At 30.4% G+C, this 24,194-nt stretch overlaps 1 protein-coding gene across 3 annotated transcripts in view; it reads left to right on the forward strand.

Moving 5' to 3' along the window:
• Positions 1 to 24,194, forward strand: part of MED23 (mediator complex subunit 23) — a 117,187-nt gene that overhangs the window by 23,953 nt on the left and 69,040 nt on the right. For all 3 annotated transcript variants that reach the window (XR_015041768.1, XM_085819207.1, XM_085819208.1), the window contains exons 8-13: positions 1,221 to 1,369; positions 1,515 to 1,610; positions 4,645 to 4,848; positions 19,062 to 19,148; positions 21,044 to 21,246; positions 22,181 to 22,263. Coding sequence is in view for 2 of the 3 variants with exons in the window: in XM_085819207.1 (XP_085675333.1) it covers positions 1,221 to 1,369; positions 1,515 to 1,610; positions 4,645 to 4,848; positions 19,062 to 19,148; positions 21,044 to 21,246; positions 22,181 to 22,263 (822 nt within the window). In the remaining variant the exon portion in view is untranslated. The remainder of the gene's footprint in view (positions 1 to 1,220; positions 1,370 to 1,514; positions 1,611 to 4,644; positions 4,849 to 19,061; positions 19,149 to 21,043; positions 21,247 to 22,180; positions 22,264 to 24,194) is intronic.

Here is a 24,194-nt window from a genome sequence, read left to right on the forward strand (position 1 = left end):
GGTGAGAGCAAAGGTCAATCGCTTATCATGGTCGGGGTACAGTAACTCCTGTTCACGGCTGATCTTGTACGGATAGAATTTGATAATCTTACGTAAGATTTTCCATACCGTAATATAAGGCATATCCATATTCCATAAGGCATATTCATAATAAAAGGTAATTTTATTCCGTATTAATTTGCATTTGTTAATACTCTATTTTTTATTACACAGCGCCAAATATTCCCCTAGCGGTGACTTTTGGAACTAATTTTTTTTCTGCGGAATCCTTCGTCTTCCGTCTTGTTTAATCTTCCTACAAAATGTGGCATCATTCTCGAAAATAGATCGTGCTACAGAACACTGTGAGCACTGTCAGTTTAATTATGGCCACACTAAATTTCCTTTTGAAATATAACATGCATACAAAATTGTGATCTGCTGAAATATATGTATATTAATTAATGAAATTTTATTCTTCTCTTAGCCTTGGTAGCTAAAAAAGTAATTAGTGTCAATTGAAATATGTTGAACTATATTGCCTGGTTAACAAAATTTTCATCATTTAGAGCAATTAAACATCCAGCTTAGAGGAAATTGTGGCAAATTAGAGGAGCATCAACAGTTGTGTAGCAGGGTACATCAACTAAAATACTTCAGTTAAATTGAGAAAATAATAATTTTGAGCAGCATACTATGAGAACAAGAATATTATGTTTATATTTATAGTATACAAGTTTATACGCATAGTGTGCAAGTGCTTACACTTTTTAGTACTTTATTATAAAAAAGAAAAGAAATTATGAATTTGATTTATAATCTTAAGTTATATCATTGACTGGAAGGAGGTTAATTTATTACCTAATTACTTTGTATGGTCTTTTCACAAGCTTCATATATTTTTATTTTGCTTCTGCTTTGAAATTATATTTTTTAGTAAAATGAGCAGAAAAAAGTATTTCAGTAGAATATTTTTTGAATTACTAAAAAAAAAAAATCTAATGAGTTCTTTTAATCAGCCATTCAGATGGTGAAAGTTCTGTTGTATAGAAATTAAATCTATATTTAAATATTCACACTGTAATTTTATAAGTTTCCATTTTTATAGCTATATCTGAATACTATAGATAGTGTGAATATTTTATAATTTAGTATTAGTATATTGGAATATACTAATACTAAATTTTCATGAAAAATAAACATAAATCTCTGGTGAAATTATAATGAATGCTTTCTTATAGTTTTTATGGAAATTGCTGGAGATGATACTGCATATGGAAAGTCTAAGCTTCTGCCCGTTGTTGGCCATTCTGCAACTTTGGGAAATGTTTGGAAACTAGACCCAGTCACAGCTAAATCTCCTTTAAGAGGACTTTTGCCATATAACAAAGTAAGTGCATTTGCTGTAGCATTAAAAGAAATTTAGTTTCATGCCTGAATTACATAATTTCAGTAAATTATAGCAAAATGTGTTTAGTGTATCTAATAGAAAGGATTTTAATATATACCAAAAGTTGATTTTTTTTCCTTATTAGGAACTTCTAGAACCCCAAACATCTCTTTTGAGATATGTTTTAGAACAGCCATACTCCAGAGATATGGTATGCAGTATGTTAGGGCTTTCTAAACAGGTAAGATTAATAATCTCTCAGTTTGTAATTTTTAGCCTTGACTAAGAAAAATGCTTCGCAGCAATAAATGAAATTTCTTGAATTAATGAAATTGGTCAAATTCCATTCTTCCATCCTCAATGATTTTCTGTATTAATTCTTTATTAAATTTTATTTGATCTGGATTATCTTAATCTGCTCTAGTTGTTTGTTGAACTTTCTATGAAGCTTTAACTAATGTTTAAACAGTTAATAATTGTATTTAATTTTGTTTAACATTAATATTTGGTACATTACTAAATTTATTCACATAATAGTATGTATTATAGGTATTAATTTTATTTTCATCATGTTCAAAAGTACTCTGATAGTTAAAAGCTTTCTTACCATACTTAGAATTTTCTTAGTATAATTTCTTAGCTTAAATATTAATATATTTTACATCAAAATCATAATTTAAATAACTGAGTAACCTAAATTATGCATTATAAAATGAATTTAAATAATTCTGGTGTTCTTTAAAAATGACACTGCCATGCAGACAGAAACCTTTCTGGAAAGTCCTAATTTTCATATGAGAATTTCACTTTTTTTTAACTTTATTGTTGCCTGCTATGAAAGGATGTTTAGATTAGTAATAATATAATCCTATTTGTGTGTAAGTTTGTTCTTATTTTAAATAATAGTTATTTAAACTTTTTGGGGAGGATGTTACTATAAAACAGCCTCTAAAAAAAAAGGATGCCCTCCCCTTCTAGAGAAATTGAATATGCAATTGATATTCATCATTTTGTGCATTTCTACCTACTTTTTCTATCAAATCAATGAGAAATTAGTCCTTTTTGTATTATCAGTTTTTTTTTTTTTTTTTTCCTTGAGATTTTTCTAAGCTTTTTTTCTTTTCAGGTTTTCTTTTCTAAAATAATCACAACCTCTTTCAGATGATTTTGGTGTTCTATAGAAATAATTGTCTTAGAAGAGTTAAGTTTTGTATCGATCTTTGTTGTGAGAAAAACTCACTTTCAGAGGTTGTCATCATTGAGGCTAATTAAAAAAAAAAAGGAAGGTTAATTATAGTTCTTTTATTTTGAGTTAGGGTTAATATAATAATGAACTTCAAAATATGATCAGGGTTCATATAAAAGGCAAATCATTATTGCAACAATGTTCTTAAATCCTGACAGATTATTAGTTCAGCTAGTTCCATTCCATCCTGATAAGACTGTTTATAGTAAACTCTTTGTGTGACTATTGTTCCTTGGTTAATATAATTAATAAAAGATTTCTAACATCATATGTTTAGTTTCTGGATCCTGTAATTTTTTCCCCTATGGCATTATTGCTAAAGTTTCTTCCACTTTTCCTTTTTAGTACTTTAACATTGTATATTACTGATATTACAGTCAAACTTGTATTTAACAAAGTTGCACGGTCCCACGAAATTTATTTATAAATCCTAGGTGGAGGAATTCACAGAATGGAGGTTATTACAAAACATGATTTAGGATGAGAATTTTTTAAAAATTAAAAATGTAAAATGAAATGCAAAATTACACACATTATTGTATCCATACTATCAAAGTTACATATGAAAATTACATAAACCCATTTTTAAAAAAATTAATAAATTACTTTAGTGTGCTTTGATTGGCGGAAACAACATTTCATGTCTTAAAAAAATCTGACTTCTTTGTAATTCACAGGAAACATCTTCTGGTATCTTCTGAAACCACATCATAAAGTATCAAATGCATATAGCATATCTTATGGCAGAGATTTAGTATATTCATTTATATTAATGTTTTTTATTCTTCATTAACATCAATCGCTTTTTGACTGCCACTTTTTATGCTCTCCAATATGTCCGCTTCAGAAGGAATTCCTGAGGTCTCAGCATGATTATTTATAAATAAATAGTTTTGTAATTATACATTATTCATGAATTGTCCTTGGTTTTTTTAGTTGCAGCTGCATATCATTCAGTTCCTTATCTTGCCCATTGTCACCATTGACACTTTTGTTATCAGTAGTATCAGTCTTGGCAATAAAGCCCTAATTTTGAAGCAACTGAAAAAATGTTTTTAGTCATTATTCCCCTATTTGGAAACTTTTCTACATTAATTATTATTTTAAATTCTTACTTAATTTAATTTTAATTAATTTATTCTGAATAAATTTATTTCTTCGTAATTTTAACTTAGCTTTTAAACTTTTTAGCTTTTGTTTTACAATAGTAACTTTTGATTTAGAAAGTTTTTTAGCAGTTCTGCTTTTTCTTTGGTTCAAAATTTCATTAATACTTATTTAGCAAATTGATTTTAATATTTCTTTAGCACATTGCTCTTGATTTTTCTAATGGTAATTCTTTTTATTTTCTTTTTATATATTATTATTTTTAGCACATTGCTTTCAATTTACTAAATAGTTATTCAGGTTTCTTACTTGAAAATTTAATTAATAATTTTACTAGGTCATTTTTGATTTACCCAGTGGTTTTGTTTAGTTTCTTAAGTAGTTTTCTTAAGTAAGTTATGGCTTGATTATTAACTGAATTTTTAAAAAAATTACTTTGTTATACTTCCCTTTAATTGGCATTTTCATGTATTTTTTTAAATCTTTCCAGTATTATGAATCATCTAGAAATTCATTCAGAAATGTAGTGCTGTTGAAAGTTTTTAGGCTGCTCCTTGGGGGGAAAAAACCAAGGAATTTTCAACGTCCCCCCTATCATTTTTATTAATTTTATTGTATTGTTTTTGTTTTAATTTTGATACATGTATTGCCTGTTAGAGGATAGCCCACCTTTCATGATTTAATTATTATCTCTTCATTATATATATATCGTATATATGTATACATGTGTGTGTGTGTGTGTTTGTATGTATATGAATAAACTTAATTAAAATACTCTTGATATATGATTGTTAAAATTTTTTAATTTTATTTTCAGATCTTCTTTAGAAAGAAAATAAATCAAATTTCAGTATTTTTTGTTAGCACATTACATTTGTTATAACATTAAATTTAAGGTAGTAATACAATTATTTTATTGTAGCAAAAACAGAGATGTCCTGTTTTAGAAGAGCAACTAGTGGAGTTAATTGTTTCTGCAATGGAAAAGTCTGAAAATGAAACTGAAGCTATGGAAGATGGTGGTCCAACACAATTATTATGGCAACATCTTTCCAGTCAGTTGATATATTTTGTGCTCTTCCAGTATGCTAGTTTTCCGCACATGGTTCTTGCCTTGCATAGTAAAGTGAGATTTTACATTACCATTCTCTAGATTTCTTACCTTTTTTGTGTTCTATAAACTTATCATTCTTTGAGAGTTTTATACAATGCATATTTTAATGCTATGTAAATAACTGAATAATGATCTAGGTTATTAGCAAAACGTATTTCTTAAAAACTGCTTTTAAAAGGCCTAAATTAAAATTTTTGTGTTTAGATGATGATTAATTAAATCTAGATAAAAATTGATACTATTGTTGCAGAATTCTGCAGGTAATTAAAATTTTAGAGAAAAATATAAAGGTCTATTTTATTATATTTATTAAATTTTGTGTAATGTTTACTTTCAGCCATGACTTAACCTGAATATGCCTTTAATACTTTGTTATTGGATTTGCATTTAAAGTTAATTGTAATTGCTGATATGTTTTTTTGTAATACTATTGTTTTAAATCACACAATTAAAAGTAATTTAGAATAAATTGCATTTTTACAACATAAAAAGTCAGGAATTATAAAATTTATATTTTTCCTGTGTTACTTGTCAAAATTCTGAAAATGCAATTTTATGTATATATATATATGTCATAATTTTGAAGCACTGTCACAATGGCTGAGTGGTAGGGTGAGAGGAAGAAGTCAATACCAAACTAAGTTCAACCACCTTTATTTCCACACATATAAAATCATCTCAGTAGATATTTATCCAATCATAATGAAATCCGATACATTCCTGTGATTCAATCATAATGAAATATGATAAAATTGTATGTACATTGGCTTTTAAAAAGGAATGACGAAGGCAGTTAAGCAAAGGTAAAGTGACGTGATGTTGACAGCGTAACAGTTAGGGAAGAAAAGAAGAATGATATAATTAGTTCACCAGAGGTATTTGTACCATAGTAGGCACAATTCTTCTAGAGGCAAGCTATGATTGGTTAATATTAGTTTTAGCTTCACTTTTCCAGTAGCCATTACATAATGTAGAAAGATCTCGAATTTGGGAGAACAGATGAATTTAGAGGGAGATCACAAAATCTAGAATGTTAATTTTGAGGTTGTCAATTATTTTTAAAGCAGCTATCATATTTTTTTATATCTTACATACACACACACACGCACATGTATATATATGTGAGAGTGTATGTATAATATATATATATAACCACAAGAGTTAAATTGCTACAAACACACCTACAGATATATTGATGACCTTATTACAATTAATAATTTTGGTAAAATTGAACACTCCGAGATTTATCCGAATTGTCTTACACTTAATAAAACTAATAATTCACAAAATAGCATAGACTTTCTAGATCTTCAAATCATTAACTACAAAAAAATTTTACTTTTTGACAAAACAAGAAACTTCAATTTCAATACTAACAAATTAATAAATTGGAACTCCAACATATCCAAAAAAGTAATTAACAAATACAACGAATTAAAACTATATGCACAGATACAATAGATTTACAATGCGAAATTTTGATCCTTATTAAAATTCTCAAAAATAATCTAATTCCCATTCAATTTATCAACCATTGCCTTAAAAGAGCAGGCGTTAAATACTCACTCTAAATCATTTAACTGATACGGATATGATAATTTATTCCTAAACCTGAGAAGGCGGTATAAGTTGGATGACTGTCAGTTGGAAGATTTGTATATAGTGTAATTACTCAATTGTATATATTGTAAAAAGCTAATTGTCTTCAGACATATACTGTTACTATACTGTTACTAAAAAAAATGGGCCAATTTCATGCCTTTAGTCTGTCTATTAGCTCTTGGACAGTAAAAATTCCTTTTTCCTTTCTTAAATTCTTAATCATTGCGACACGACAATTAGCCAGAAATTAATTAATTTCCATTCACTAGTATTTTCAAAAAAATCTTAACAGACAGTCTCACTCAGATAAGAAGTCCACAAAATACATCCCTCAAGAATTCCAAGTCCCACCCACTACCATAAATTACTTAACCCAAGTCTTACCGACTGATATTATTCAAAGCCCCTACTGCCGCTAAGAATTTTCGGACACCCTACACTTATGAGTCAGACACGAAGAGAACACTTTGCCAACTCCCCCACTAGAAAGAATGTAAGTTACTTAATACCTTTTCTGGCCTTTATATCTTCATGTACATTCACTGATCTTATTTATATTATTTTCTATATTATTTTTATATTGTCTTTGATTTGTTTTTACAAAGTTTGCATTATTTATCTTATTTTGTAATCTTCTATGTTTATTTCAACTTTACTTTGAATTCGATTTCATAATGATAATTTCCAATGTTTAATTTCTACAAATAATATAGTACTCAAATGCATAAACATGAAAGTGTCGGGGACGGTTACTCGAGTTAAATAGGATTTCTCTACAGTAATTGATTTTTACTCCAAATTGAATTGACTAAAATGCTTCATAAGAATAAGTTCTTTGAGTATCAGCATTGGTTCATAATTCCTTCTATTCGCGGAAATATTTGGCCTGACTAGAATTGCCGGTTTGGCTTTAACTTATAACTTGAGTAAAGACGAAACACTTTTGTATTTACGTATTTTTATCAATTATTGTTCATTGAACGGGAATTGGTTTGTTCCGCTTGAAAAGTCAACTAATTTCCGATCAATGACAATGATTACATGTTTTAATTTTTCCTTTTACAATTGAAATTTTATTCTTCATGATGATTTAACTCCAGTCCCCGTTAAAATATTATTAACATTTTGCTTTCAAATTACTTCATCTTTCAAAATATAACTTACCAGTATGGATTCACACTTTTAAAATAATTCTACTTTAATTAAACTTAGGAGATAATATAATCAATTAATCAATACTGTTTAGGAAATAAATTATTATATATTATATATATATATTCATATATTAACAAGGAAGGTAGTTAGTACAATACTGTATGACCAATTTGGTCTAGATAATTTTTTGCGCAATATGCTGCAAAATCAAGTATATTGGAAATTGTAGTAAGCTCGCCTAAAAGTTACCAGGAGCTGTGGCTCCAAAAAAAGTTCAACACATTTTAAAAAAACAGTGTCATTGAAGGGTGAGAAATTATGCTACACGAGAAAATAAACACAGTAAAATACTAAGCGTGGGAAACTAGTAATGGCAAAAAATACAGTAAAATACCTATCGATGTGACACTTGAAAAGTTAAAACATATGAAAATCAAACCATGGAACAAGTTAAAACATAAAACAAACAAAACCAGATAAAAATAGAAAGCGGAAAATGGTAAATTAGCTGAATTCGAAGTCCAATCTGGCTTTTCAAGGGAAATTTCTAATCGAACGTCGAATCAAGCTAACTCCATTACGCGTTTCGCCAAAACAAACAATTGAAACTTTTTCGCGACAAAATTTTTAATTAGACAAAGTGTCTTAGAAAATTTATTAGTCTCAATTCTCTGTTCCAATTTCCCGACGCGTCCGCACAAAATGACACATTAAGGTGTTAAAATATGTAAAAACTATTCCGATTACATCAAAAATAAAGATAAAAAATTTAAATAAATAGCGGTCTGCTATTAGTCCTAAATATACAATAAAATACGGGCTGGAGCTGCAAGCTTAAAGATTTATGCCTTTATAAAATTTAGAAATCTGTAATTAAATTTAAATGAAAAATTAAATGAAAACAAGCACAGTGGGTCTTGCTAAGACCAAGAAAAAAGTTGCAGTAAAAGAAACAGAAAAAACTGACCTCTGGCGATGCAAAGCTCTCCCTCTTAAAACTAAGTTGAAAAGCGGTTGTAATTTCTTTCTGTGTCCTTCAGCATCATCCCACTCGTCATGTGATGTAAGTAGGGGGGAGCGATGTCTTAGGGCATCAGCCAATACGACAAGACTGTCCGTTAGCTGTAACTCGTCTCTAATTTTCGAAGGGGGTCGGAAAAATGTGGAAAGATTTCAAAATGGCGTCAGTCAAGTTGTTTGAAGAAAAAATTGTTATTGCAAGTGAATTCAGCTAAAACTACTTAACATGGCCACTTAAGTAAAAGGAAAAAACAGTCATTTTGTTAATAAAAAGTCATAATTCTTCAAGCTAGAGGGCAATCAAGCTACTATGAAAAACGAAAAGGCCCGATTTGTTAATAAAAGTAGTAAAATTGGCCATCAAAGTAATTTAAAACTATTTAAACAATAGTATTAAAAGTATTGTGCCAAAATTTTTTGTTAGATTCTCTGAATCAGCCGTCCACTTTATACCATCCCATTGGGCTTTAAGCATAAAATATCACTATCTAACTCAAAAAATCTAAAAATTGGTAAGGCTAATGCCAGCTTTTTTTAAGGTATTTTTAATTATTTTATGAGGAATAAGGTTACTTTTCAAGATAGTTACAAAGTATAGTATTTCTTCTTGTAGGTGTTTTGCAGTATTGCAGATTCTTTTTATTCTGAGTAGCTGTGAATAAATTGTGTTGAGGATGACTCTTTTGGAAGTATTTGAATTCCAGTTGGTTAATTTTAGTGTGGAAAAATTAAATTCTGGTCTTTTGTCGTAAACTTTTATAAAATTGTAATCAATAATATGTAAATCAAGGTAGACTACATTATGCTGCTCTGTATTTGTTTTATTTAGTTTTAAGCATGTAGGGTAGATATTAGCAACTTCTATTTTGTTGTAGTTATTAAATGCAATGACATCATCAATATATCTATAGATGTGTTGGTAAAATTTATGTTCTTCTGTACTGAGTCAACGGACAAAGGTCAATTCTTTTGTAAAAAGAAATAATTCACAGACAGAACTTGAAAAATTACCTCCCATTAGGATTCCCTGCACTTGTTTAAAGATGCTATTGTTAAATTGAATAAAATTATTGAAAAGCACGCTGGAGAGGAAAAGTTGCCATTTTTCATTGCTAATAATGGTAGAAATTTGCGGAAATAAATCTGGAAGAGCAAGTAAGCTTGTAAATATTTCTTCAAGTGGTAGAGAAGTATAGAGGTTTTCAAAGTCATAGCAATGGATATGGTCTATTTCAAGTGAATTTACTGTTTTCAGAACTAGTTCGTTACTAGAGATCATCCAGTCGTAATGCAGATCCTTAAAATCATAGTTATTAATTAGGTCACGTATCATTCGAAGTTTTTGTGCAAAAAGATAATCTATTTCTTTAAGATAAATTTTGGTACTATTAGCTATGAACCTGAATTTTAATGGAGACTTATAAAATTTTGGTAGGGCATAGAAATTGGCAAACGTATTGTTATATTTCTGGGGATGTATTTTAAGTCTTTTATGTAGTGCGTTAAATTTATTGAGAAGAATCTTAGTGCTGGTAGTTATTTTTTGGTAAGTGCATGTGTTATTTAACTCTTTATGCAGAAGGTTGAAGTAAAATTGTTTTCAAATTACACTAAAATTGTTGCTGGCTTTGTCAGTCTTCGTGATGATAAAGTTATCTTGCAGTTTTTGAATAAGATCCTCTAGATGCTTTTTATTGTGTAAAGAGTTGAAAAAAGGTGACTTGAACAGCAAATGCTGAAATTCTTTAATTAGTGCAGCTTTCCATTCAAGAAAAGTTGTAGTAGGTAAATTGGATCTATTACTAGCTAATATGATAAATTTAACAAGATCATTATTGAATTGTTTGAGGCAAAAGTGCTTATTAATACCAAAAGTAGGACGAAATTTGGTGCCAAGTTGCATAAGGGTTCGCAATTCTATATCTTCAATGATATTAAGATCTCCAGTAATAACATGTTGGTGGAAAGGATCGACGTATTTTTTGTAGACAGGCATTAGGCAATTACATTTGCTATTATCTTGTATAACGTGGTGGTTGATAACAAGTTGACTTAAGGTATTTTCAAATTTAAAACAGGGCTTAATTTGAAGTTGTTGGTCAGGAAGCAAGTGTTGAAATTTTTTAACTGATCGTAAGAAGGGTGTTTGAACTGAATAGTACAAAAAACTTTTTTGTGAAAAAAATTACTATTCTTTAGTTTAAAATTGCAGAAGTCTATAATCAGATCCTTGACTATTTGGAAGCATTGAGAAGGTTGATTTATTATTTTAATCAGATTCCATAAGGTAGTATTCTTAAAGGTATGAAGAAGTTTTATGGCATTTTTAGCGAATTCTTTATGTTCAAGGTAGGAATTAAGATTTTTAATAATTAATTTCAGATCTTGTGTTGAAAAAAATTTTTTGTTTTTGGAATCACCTCCTCTAGATCCTCTGGTAGTAGTATTGCTAAAAAATCTGAATTGTCCATATATAGAGATTTCTGACTGTCTATTGGTGGTATTACTAAGATAGGCATTTAGTCCGTAAGGATAAAGTGACTTTTTTGAAGTATGTAAATTGATTCCTTAAACAGTCTAAGTTTGGTGTTTGGTACAATATCAAGCACATTAATTTCTATGCTATTAAAATTATGTAAATTATAATGCTCAAGAATTGCTGTATGCTGATAATCATTGGTGCTATTATTGTTTTTATTTTTAAATTTTTTGATATGAGATCTATGGTTATTAATTCTGAGGTTGAGAGGGTTTCTTGTTTGACCTATATACGTGAGGGAACATTCTTTACAGGTAATTTGGTAGATGCAATAATAAGTCTTTCAAAGTGATTGTGTTTTACTAGAAGTAGAAGGAGGAGGAGTAGCATTAGCCTTACAGGTTTTTCAAAGCTGGTTGCTTCATTGAATTATTTCTATGCTATTTATCTGAGCCAGTAATTGAAAGTAAAGAGGGAACTAGCCTGCTTTACAATGTTTTTTGGAAGGAAGACTAACCTATCGTAAAAGTGGAACATATAACAGTGGTGGCCAAAATTAAGGACACTTTTGGAAATTTTTATGTTTTTGAACTTTGTATGCTTATAGAAAACGTTACGTTTCACAAAATGCAAACTTGTATGTACCATTTTAAATAGAATTTATTACTGAATTCAACACAAAACACTAAATTCAATTATTTGCAATACAAAAAAAAATTAAACGATAATAGTTATCGATATACATTAGATAGTGATGATTGCAGTGAGTTATCAGTACTTAGTAGGGTACCCTTTATTTTTAATTACAGCTTCACGTCGATGTTTCATTGAGCTGACAAGAGTTTTAAGCTCTTCTTTCATTATTACATGATGCCAGGAAACAATTATAGCCTCAATTAGTTCTCTTTTATTTGATGGGTGCCTCATTCGGACAAGAGTTTTCAAACGGTGCCACAAATTTTTGATAGATTGAGGTCAGGACTGTTTCCTGGCCATGACAACAATTTAATGCTCTTTGTACGAAACCACTCTTTCGATATTTTGGCCATGTGGCAAGGAGCAGAATCCTGCTGAAAAATAAACGAAGCATTGTTGGGAAAGAGATCTCTGATGGAAGATAGAAGTTTTGGTCCTAGAATAGTGTCAATGTATTTTCTGGCATTCAGTGTCCCATCGATGACATGAAGGCAACCAATACCATCTGCTGACATGCATGACCAAATCATAACACTAACTGGGTTCTTCACAGTTGCTTGAATGCAGTCAGGATGTAGCTCTTCTCCTATTCTACATCTTACATATTTTCGCCCATCACTACCGAATAACGATATCTTAGTTTCATCACTCCATATAACTTGTGACCACTGATCATCTGTCCAATTAATGTGTTCCTTTGCCCACTGTAGTCTTTTTTTTTTTTTTTTTTTTTTTTTTCGTTGCTGAAAATTGAGATAAGGCTTTTTTCGTGGAATTCTACCTCTCAGTCCAATATCTGTTAATCTTCTCCTGATGGTTCTTGAACTGACAGCATCATTCAGATCACTTCTGATGGCCGCTGATGACATTTTTCTATCTTGTAGGCATAGTCTTTTTATTCTTCTGTCATCAGTAGATGTGGTGCACCTTTTTTAGCCTTTTTCTTCTTTGTTTTTTATTGAATTTGTCTCCTGATATCGTAAACAAAACTTTCGGACTCCAGATGTAGTCACTGAACCACCCACCTCTCTTGCAATTTCAGCATAGGAAAGACCACTTTCTCGTAACACAATAATATTACATCTCTTTCTAGTCTCCAATCTACTCTTTTATTTGATGTCATTGCTCCTTGACGAAATATTAAAAATTGTTTACAGAAATTCCTACTTGTAATTGCAGTGTATAAGAAACAGATTCTCCTTCTACAGAACAAAGCAAAATAATAAATTGTTTCAAGTGTAAACATGATGTCAGCTTCTATTGGCAGTTACTAACATTTGATTGGTTCTCAGAACAAGAACAGTGATTGGCTAGGAAAGCTAGGCATTACAAACCACTTCATAACTGTGCTTTTTATTTATATTAAAGTACATATAACTTTTTTTGTATTGCAAATAATTGAATTTTGTGTTTTGTATTGAATTCAGTAATAAATTCTCTTTAAAATGATATATACAAGTTTGCATTTTGCGAAACATAACATTTTCTATAAGCATACAAAGTTCAAAAACATAAAAATTTCCAAAAGTGTCCACAATTTTGGCCACCACTGTATATGTGTAATATATATATACACACAGTACAAAGTCCGTAATCCGGACTCGTTGAGACTTTGGCAATTCCGGATTAGGGGTTTTTCCGGATTATAGATCATCAATTTAAATCTGGTAAGATGGCATGCAGAAATTATACTATTAAAAATATGAAACCGTTATTTATGAAATAAAAAGCAATTATTATCTAAAGGGTATCAAATTTTACAAAAAAAAAAGCTTAATATTTATTTGTTTACTTCATTAAACATTCATAAACATAAACTCAATGCGCGCGTAATGAATGCGCATTCTCTATGCATAAAGTTTGTGGCTTTAAGGTCCGATTATAGATCATTCCAGATAATGGATGTCCAGATTACAGACTTTGTACTGTATATAACACACATACATATATATAATATATAAGAAAGGTCATAATAGTAAAAAACTACACTCAAAGAAAAAGAAAGGACTAACCTGCACTGAAACTGCAAGTATCAATTTCAGAGTAAAGTGAAAAGGTGGGGAGAAAATTCATTTAATGCCAAAAGCAAAGGTAAACCTAAGATCCTATCTATGTGAATTTGGTAAAATCACCAAATTACATCTATTGAATGGGAAATAATTAATATATTGTTGCGTGTGTACGGATTCGTGATAGAGTAAATTAACAAGTCTGATAAAAAGTTAATAAAATTTATTCTTATCATAAGAAATAAATCAAAATGCTGAAATTTTCCTCACAGATACTCATGCAATATCACACAGTAGTCATATTTTAAACTACAAAAACGTTAAATAGAACACAATTCAAAAACACAGAGAAAGCTAATCCAATCTCACCCTGAATTCACTACAGTAAACATTAGCAGTGATCTAAACAACTCATCATTTTGGCCATGCAAGCGAACATAATGGTACTTTCTCAAAATTTCTGGAAAGCAAAAGAGTTCAATTACGAGATATATATTTATTAAATATAAAATGTGCTTGCTCCTATATTTTTACTTATTCAGCACAGCTTTCTCTTAAAACTCATTGCACAGGGAAATAAAACAATTTTTCTTCTAAAAATAATTAAATAAATACATAAACCGTGACAATATATATATACTGGGTGGCCATAATTAAGCTGACAGTGCTCACAGTGTTCTTTAGCGCGTTCTATTTGCGAGAATGATGCCACATTTTATAGGAAGATTAAAAACAAGACGGGGGACGAAGGATTCCGCGAAAAAACAAATTAGTTCTAAAAGTCACCGCTAGGAGAATATTTGGCGCTGTGTAATAGAAAATAGAGTGTTAACAAATGCAAATTAATACGGAATAAAATTACCTTTTATTATGCACATTTTCTGACTTAGTTCAAGTGCAATATGGCAACACTTTTAAAAAAGCGTAAAATCTACATAAACACCGATAAAGTCTCGTGATCTGCAATATCACGTACGCTGAGCAGAAGAAGTTCTTTATTCAAATTTCATGTTACATCCATTCACACAGTGCCAGCTGCTTGGGTTTCAAAAGGCAATGTGTTACGTTTCGAATCAATCGGATTGAAAGTTTATGGGCAATGTCTCCTTCTTTAGTCGAGCATGCATTACTGGTCAAATTCTTTTACCTCAACCAGTGCAATGTGTCTGCCGCTCATCGTGCTTTTAGAACACACAAAAAAATGCGTAAAGGTAACGGTCCTGTGTCAGTTAATGGGCTAAAAGCAATGGTTGTGACGTTTGAGAAAACAGGTTCTCTGAAGGTTCAGTCAGGCAGAGGACGAAAACCTGTACCACAGGATACATTCGAAGCAGTTGCCACGGCGATTGTCGACAGAGGACCAGACAATATTGCTGCCACCTCTAGCGCTCGTGGAGTAGCTTGGAATATGGATATGCCTTACAGTATGGTATGGAAAATCTTACGAAAGATTATCAACTTCTATCTGTACAAGATCAGCTGTGTACAGGAGTTACTGTACCCCGACCATGATAAGCGATTGACTTGCTCTCATCTTTCTTACAAGAATGGAGGTGGATGATGCTTGGCTGTGGAAAATCTTATGGAGAGACAAGGCCCACTTTTACCTGAATGGAACTGTGAAAACCCAGAACTGCCGAATTTGGGATGACAAATCACCACATGCAGTCACAGCAATTCCCTTACATTCACCAAAGGTAACTGTTTGGTGTGGGTTCACAGCAGAATTTATCGTAGGTCCATTCTTCTATGAGAACATTACCCCGACAGGACTGGAAACCTGTTCTGTTACCGGAGAGAAATATCACCACATGTTGAACAGCTTTGTCATTCCGGCACTTCAGCAAAGACAATGTCTGGAGGAAATCATTTTCATGCAAGATGGAGCCCCTTCACACGTTGCTGTACGGGTGCAACAGATGCTGCGACAGAAATTCACAACAGAAAGAGTCATTAATTGCTATTTTCCAACTGCATGGCCACCTCGGTTGCCTGATTTTACCCCATGCGACTTCTGGCTATGGGGTTACCTCAAGTCCAAGGTCTATCAAGGAGTGGTCCAGGACCTGGCTACGTTGAAGGATAACATATCACGGACTATATGGGAGATTCCTGCAGACATGTTACTTTCTGCTGTTGTGCATACTATGCACAGAATGCAATATGTGGTTCACAACAACAGCAGCCACATTGAACCTCATTTGAATGCAAAATAAAAGATAATTTCCATATTGATTTGCATTTGTTAATAGTCTATTTTCTATTGCACAGTGCCAAATATTCCTCTAGCTGTGACTTTTGGAACTAATTTTTTTTTTTCGCGGAATCCTTCGTCCCCCATTTTGTTTAATCTTCCTACAAAATGTGGCGTAATTCTTGCAAATAGATCGCGCTACAAAACACTGTGAGTACTCTCAGTTTAATTATGGCCACCCGGTATATATGTGTGTGTGTGTGTAATTTTTTCCTTTAATAGATTAATTAGTATATTATCTCGTTTGATAAAAGTAGTTAGAATTCTATTGAAATAAAGTAACTCATTAACATATTTAAAAATTGGATCTTGAATAAATTTAAAATGGAAACATAGAAAATTAATGTTATTTGTAATAGAAACAACTTAGAAGTAATGAACAGCAGGAATTTCATGTCATAGAATGCTGAACTGCACATCCACAATGAACAGAAAACTGGCAGCCAGGGCAAATAAAATCTCTTTTTTTATTTCAGCAAATATGTTGCAGCCACAAACAATTTGGCCCATTATTTGTGCCTATTTTAAGAGGTTTACATTTTTGATAACTTTGCAGTAAGAAGGAAGCAGCAGACAGCTGTCCAGCTATGCCGAAGAGCAGCAAGCAATTGTTCAGGGTAAAATCTTAATTCAGGCTGAATTAGTTTAGGTTTTTAATGCATTTTGATTAGATAATTCATGCTGCTGTAAAATTATTATTGGCTGTTCAAGTTTTAGTTCCATTTACATCATCAGAATTAGTAAAAAAATTTATCGTAAAAATCATATGACATGGATTAGTCTTGAAATGACACAGTGCAAATAAAGCCTCATAATTTGATAAGAAATATGTAATTTATTAAATTTATAACTCATTTATTTGCCATTGTGATTTTTAAATCTGTCTATTCTAAATAAAAATTTTGATCTAATGAAGTGAGGTACCCACTCCTGTTATAGGAAGTTTAACAGTGTGAATAAGAAGAATCAATAATAGAATAGCGATTAACAATAAAACAGAAGTTTAACATTTAAAAAACGGTATTTTTACTACAGTCAAAAGTCGTTAATTCGGACACCCATAATCCGGACCTCAAAGCTACAACCTTTCTGCGCATGCGTAGCGTTGACACATGCGCGTAAGACCTTTACCGCTGCGAATTTGCGCGTGCGCAAAATACGTTTACGAATGCGCATTTGATGTATAACGGATGGGATAAGCTAAGCTAAAATTATCTAATTATCTATTTCAGTTAATGTTGCAGATTGCGTTGTTCCTTAATCTTCGAATTGGATCCGGATTATTATTTTTTGCAGACTGTTAGAGCAATTTTATAAAAGTAAGCTTGAACTTTGGATTATGTCAAATAGAATTTTCGATATATATTTACTAATATGTAAAGGATATACAAAGCGAAAGTATATTTCGGAGTCCATTACACAAAAAGTGGAATTGCTGCAAAAAATGGATAAAGGCATATATTTTGTTTATCTAAACTTTAACGCTTGTTTATCTAAACTTTAACATTTGTTTATCTAAACTTTGTTTATCTTTAACACGGCGTGCTATGAATTCACTATTCTTATCTTTAAGGGCAGATGTTTTTATTTTATTTGGCTTATAATTGCTTACTCTATGTAGTATTTCATCTCGATGTACTCCATCTTTGATATGATTTAAATCAAATGCCTCGTCATTATTATTCGCTTCCGATAGCGAAGAAAGTGACAGAGGTTATTGAAAACGAAAAAATTTCGATTGACAAATTAGTCGGTATTCTCGACACAGCAATTATAGGATGTGAACAGCGGAACTTTGTAACTGAACAAGAAATGTCTGTTTATAGAATTAAAGAGAATGTATTATCACATAAAAAACGAATCAACTTAAACAACTTACATTGAAAGAAATGTTTAATAAAGTAAACAAATAAATATTAAGCTTTTTTTTTTTTTTTTTTTTTGTAAATTTTGATACCCTTTAGATCATAATTGTTCTTTATTTCGTAAATTACGGTTTCATATTTTTAATTTTATAATTTCTGCATGCCATTTTACCAGGTTTAAACTGGTGATCTATAATCCGGAAAAATCGATAATCCGGAATCGCCGAAGTCCCGACAAGTCCAGATTAACGACTTTTGACTGTATATCTTTTGTTCATGCATCACATTCATAATTTTGAAAAATAGCAAAACATTGCTGTTTTTCATAGGTTTTTTTTATAATTACAAAACTTAGTCCTATTAAAATGTAATTGTCCTTAATGATGGGACGTGAGAAACATGATAAAAGTTTAAAAACCTGGCATTTCAAATTATTTATTGTTTGTGCAAAAAGGTCAAAAAACACAATTTTTTGTGAAAATATTTTGTAATTCCTGATAATTTTATTTTTAGTAGACAGTTAGTAAATATATTTATCATTTCGACTGTGCGTAATGTATGCTTTATGCATGTGCACGTTGAAAGAAATGTTTAATAAAGTAAACAAAGAAATAATAAGCTTTTTTTTTGTAAATTTTGATACCCTTTAGATCATAATTGTTCTTTATTTCGTAAATTACGGTTTTATATTTTTAATTTTATAATTTCTGCATGCCATTTTACCAGATTTAAACTGATGATCTATAATCCGGAAAAATCGATAATCCGGAATCGCCGAAGTCCCGACGAGTCCGGATTAACGACTTTTGACTGTATAACACACCATCACAATTTCCTGGAGCCTTATAATAAAAGTAATGCCTTTTTGAATAAACTTCAAAGTAATTCATTAATAACTTGTTTACTTGACTAAACAAAATTCAGATTTAAAGAAAATTTTGCTCTTTGTAATAGATGGAGGTCATAATGACCATCACAGTAATATTTTTTAATTTACATATTGTTTTAAACTTTTGTGTCAAAAATTATTTTTATCTTTCCCATACTATCATTTTATGGAAAAATGTAAAATAATAACTATTAATACATGTAAATTCTGTATTATTTCATGCTATTTTCTTCACTTAATCACAATTTTTTTGCAGTTGGTAGGTCGAAATCTTCGTAAAGGTAGAGATCATTTGATGTGGGTTCTTCTACAGTTTATATCTGGAAGCATACAAAAAAATCATGTAAATATATTGGATTTTGTGACCTCTTAAGAAAATATTAATTTTTCTTGTTATTTATAGAAGACATTTTTTAAAGAAAATCTCACTCCCCCATATATTATGTATTAATTCCTTCATGAAGGAAAAAATAATCTAAAATCTAAAATTTTAGAATTATTTATTATAGTCTTGCCTATGCTTATTTCTGCACATTTAAGTTTTAAATTAAAGAAGAAAAAAAATCTGAAGACAAAGTGCACTGTTGGCATGATTATTGTTAAATTTTCTTTGATGAAATGCCTTTAAAAATTGTATTATGAAGTTATTCAGCTAGTTGTTCATGGCCTAGCTGCTTGCCATCATTGGCTACACAAATTTATAGGTGTCCAAGTCCATTGTTGCATTCTTTTCAGCATTTCGGGAATGAAAGTATTGATGATATCACATTCTGGAGTTTGTATAGATATGTAGATATGCAGTAGCACTCAGCAGTGGGCTTGCCAATAGCAGCTCGTAGCAAGTTATTCAGATTCTTGAATTTGTGGCATTTAGCTCAAATATAGAATTAATCAAGTTATAAGGTTTCATGAATATGATGCATATTTTGAGAGAAAAGGCATGTCCGACTCTATTTTAAAATGTTATTCAGCAGTTTTGCCTTTGATATTTATATCATGTTATCACATGAAGTAAATTAATTCTCTTATATTGCTTAGCATGATTTTGAAATAGACATGAATCTATTAAGAGTAATGATACAGAAAATCAGTGGCTCTCTGTTGAACATTAAAACATGCATTCTGTCACATTTAGTGAAATTTAAAATTACTATCCACTTTTACAAATGATTTCTGTATCTTACAAAGATAGTCACCTTAGAAATATGTTCAATATGTGTGTTTTCTTTATCTTTTCAGTAATGTTTCTCATTTTTAGAGATGATCACCGTGAAAGTTTACTCTGTATTTACTGCATGCTGTCTTGCATTAAGATGTGAAAAATACTGATTTTATTGAATGGTTCTGCAAATCAAGGATATAGCTGAAATATTATTCTATACATTAAAATCCATAAATTCTTTTTATAGCATGATATATAAAAAGTGCAGATTTCTTTAAGTTGTGAAGATGACTGAAGTATTAAATATATTTGTGTCTAAAAGATGATTTTTATAGCTGTAAAAAATAATAATTTTGAAACTTGGCTTTAAATACGTATATTTTTAACTAAGCTGTAAACTCCAAAGTAGATATTAAGATAAATTTTTAAAAAAGGGAGAGGACAATGATATAAATATTTGAAAATGAAGTTAAATCCATAAAATATTCTGTTAGTATTATCTCTAAATATAGTTTATTTTTTATGTATCATATTCAAATCATTAAGCGTTTAACATTGTGTTAATAATTGTTTGAACTATATTTTTACAATTTTTAATAGTACAAGCTGATTTTGTTAGTTTCTAGAAGTTGTTAAAAATATAGTAAATTTTGTGAATCATAGTTTGATATGTATTTTTGAAATCTGTGTTAGAAATTTGGTGCTATGAATTCTCTTCTGAATTTCATCATACACAACTTAGATATTTTACATTAAATATATTAAATGTTGTTGTACATAATTGTGGCAAAGCACACGAGGGCTATCTGCCTAAGGGGAGGGATGCCTTCGTGGAGGACTTTCTAAGGGAAACTGACTCATATATACACGTTACACATGGGGAAAACCACAACAACGCCCATGCAGCCAGCTCGTTCACATGATTCGAACCTCGGACCGAACTACCAGTGTTCAGCGACTAAATATATTAAAATATATTAAAATTGAACATTGCTTTTATATTTAATTTAAGGTATATTTTCTGTGAATGTTTATATTTTTATTTATAATAAATTTACAATCAAAAACTTTTACAGTTGAATGATTTTTTACCTGTTATGAAATTGTATGACTTGCTGTATCCAGAAAAAGAACCTTTACCATTTCCTGATGTAACAAAAGCTAGTTCAACTCATGCCTTGGCTATTACCTGCATATGGATTCATCTTATGAAAAAAGCTCAGCTAGAACAAGTTAGCCTCCAGAGAAGATTGCCTCCAGCTTTGACAGCTCATTTAGAGTAATTTGCTTCTTTTGTATAAAATTATAATATTGAACCGATAATAATCTGCACTGTAGTTTCTTTTTAACATCTTTGGTTGAGTAGGAAACATTGATATGACATTAGAAGTTAAGCTTCTTTTGACTCAAATCAGAACAGAAAGGATAATTATAAGCAGAAAATAAGGGAGAAAAAAGTTATAAGAAAAACTTTCATGTTGTTTGTCTGTCAGATTGTGTGGCTAAATCCTCTTTAGCCTGCTTTCAATTTCATTCAGCCCTCTTTACACTATATACATAAGAACATATATTTTTCATGTCCACATTGCATCTCTTACTTAATTGGTGATGGGTTTTATTCAGTATCCAAAATGCTTTTGCCACAAAACAACATTACATTGCTTTTATGAACTTGAGAATTCTGCCATCTGGCTCACCCAACTATAATGAGTGTCTTTTAACAAGATTTTCATATTTCTACATTCTTCTTATACTCAGGGAAAACATTTTGAGAAATTTCATTAAAGAAAGAAAAGGAGGTCTTAGAACTAGAATTGCCTTGTTTATTCAGCACTGAAATAATTGAGCCTTTTCCTTGTATCTTCTGAAGTAGAAAGCAAATGAATATTTTATTGTGTTTGAGACTATGTGTTAAAATCTTCCAAAATATTATTTTTTAACACCAAATTTAGCATTCACATCATTTGTGAAATAAGTAATTTACATCATTTTTTTGATATTGTTGTCATATCAAATAGCCAGTCTGCCATATATTTGATGAAATATTCAAGAAAATTGAGATTTCTATATGTTGTTTGACTTTGTTCTGTACATTTTTATATGTTGTTTGGCATGTGTTATTTATTCATTGATTTGGGATTTCATTTTTTATGATACTAAAATATTGGATTTATTTTTAATACACATCAGATAATTTCATTTATCAATTTTAGGTATTTGCAACACAGTCTGAGCAATAACAACTTATCCCATAGCTTGAATACAGACTATAGGATATCACTGTTATGTAATGCATGTAAGTTACTTGCTCTATTTTCATTTTTTTTTAAATCATATCTTTGTTTGAATGTTTTATTGCTAGATTACAAAAGACAAATTTACCATTTTCTGCAAATAATTATAACACAAAATTCATTTTTAATATAAAACAAAGATAGATAGTTCAAACTGACTAAGAAATTTTAAATTTGTATTGAGAATAGGAATAAAGAAGAGAATTTAAGTGACTATGGAATAGAAAGCTAAAAAAGTAATTTGAAACTGCTAAAATTTATGTTCATTGTTATAAAAATGACGCTAAAATCATGTGGAGTTAAAAAAAAATTAATTTTTTGTTACAGTGATTTCAAATATTGAATTTTTTAATGTTTTCTGAACTGAGTTCAAATTTAAAACTCATTTCTGTTTTGGAAAACAAATTACTATTGGTCATTGTTTTTGAGTATTTCCCCACCCCTACAAAAAAATTATTTTGCATATGTAAGCCATTATGAATAATGATAATTATCTTAGAATGCAGTTTTAATCTGTTTTCTGAGATATTTAGAATGCAGTTTTAATCTGTTTTCTGAGATATTTTTTTCTGATACATCTCATCTTAGAATCCAACAGTAGTAGGGTAACAGTTTGAAGGCTGCATTTTCCTTTAATTTGTGTTTCTACTGAATGTAAGTCCTGATAGTCTGGGCAAATGGATAAAATTATAGGACAGTTTCATGGTAAAGCCTGCCATTGTTTCCCAAATCATAGACTATCATCTCTGAAAGAGACCAGTATTTCATGAGACATGAATAAACATTGCCTAAGGTGACCACTTTCACAAAAGAACAAAATCATGAATGTTTGTCTTATAGAGGTTTTGTTGTAATTTATCCCACATTTAAACAGCTGCCTGTGTATAATTTTGTCTCATGTTTACATGAATACTAGGCAGTTTTGTCTAGGAAATCCTCTGTTATTTGATAGACACCCCTCCAAAAGCAGATGGTCTGCAAGTGTCTTGCCATATTAAATAATCGGTTTCTTGTTCAAAATTCCTGTTTTTATTGTATTGCAGATAAATTATCATATGGGCCAAAAGCTAAATACTAAATAAGGTCGGGTATGAAACAATTAAGGATACTTTATAGGTATTGTAGCTTAAGTGTATTATTAGTCTATTAAACAATTTTTATGTTCTAATATTTTAATATTAATTAATTTTAATATTAAATCTGCTAATTTTATGTTCTAATATTTTAAGTATTGGTGTTTGAGATGATGATGAAACTATTTTATTATCAATATTTTCTTGCAGTCTTTTACTTGATTGCTGCATTATCTGGTGTACTTATTAATGTAAAACTTTTTTGTTTTTAAAAATTTGTTAATTCAAGTTTTAGAATTCAGGAATTGTCTGTTTGTATAAAATAACCTCCCCCCCCCCCAAAAAAAAGTTCTTGCTGTTCATAATTGTCAGAAAGAGACTAACATAGAGCGTTAGGTCTCAAAGTAATTTCTATCAGAATCCAACACCCTTTGAAAATATTCCTGCAGCTGTGAAGCATCTTTCAAATAAAACTCAGCGGTCTTGGTTGCACAGAGTCTAGGTGTAAAGTCAGTGAATGTATGCAGCAAGTCTGCATCGTTGAAGTAATTTTTCACAGAGGTAGTCCATGAATTTCATCAGGTGGTAATTTGTGGACTCTAATTCCGGCAAGCACACTGTCTTGGCCAAGTCGTTGAATGTCAAACCAAATTGCCTCTACCACATGGGTCTTGCATTGTACAACACACCCTTGTGATTAATCAACACTAACTCCATCTGCTGCAGTGCATGTTTCACAAGTTCAACTGCTGTGATTAAAGGTCTTCACTAACCTGTACTCTCAGCCACTCAAGTAGTAGGCTTGATGTTAGTAGTTCGTAATGCATCACTTGCAGACTAGTCCAATGGACACAAAGCTT

This window comes from Stegodyphus dumicola, chromosome 6, assembly GCF_044657685.1.
Source record: "Stegodyphus dumicola isolate Sdum_Otavi_A_Nest chromosome 6, ASM4465768v1".
In the NCBI taxonomy this organism is placed as follows: domain Eukaryota; kingdom Metazoa; phylum Arthropoda; class Arachnida; order Araneae; family Eresidae; genus Stegodyphus; species Stegodyphus dumicola.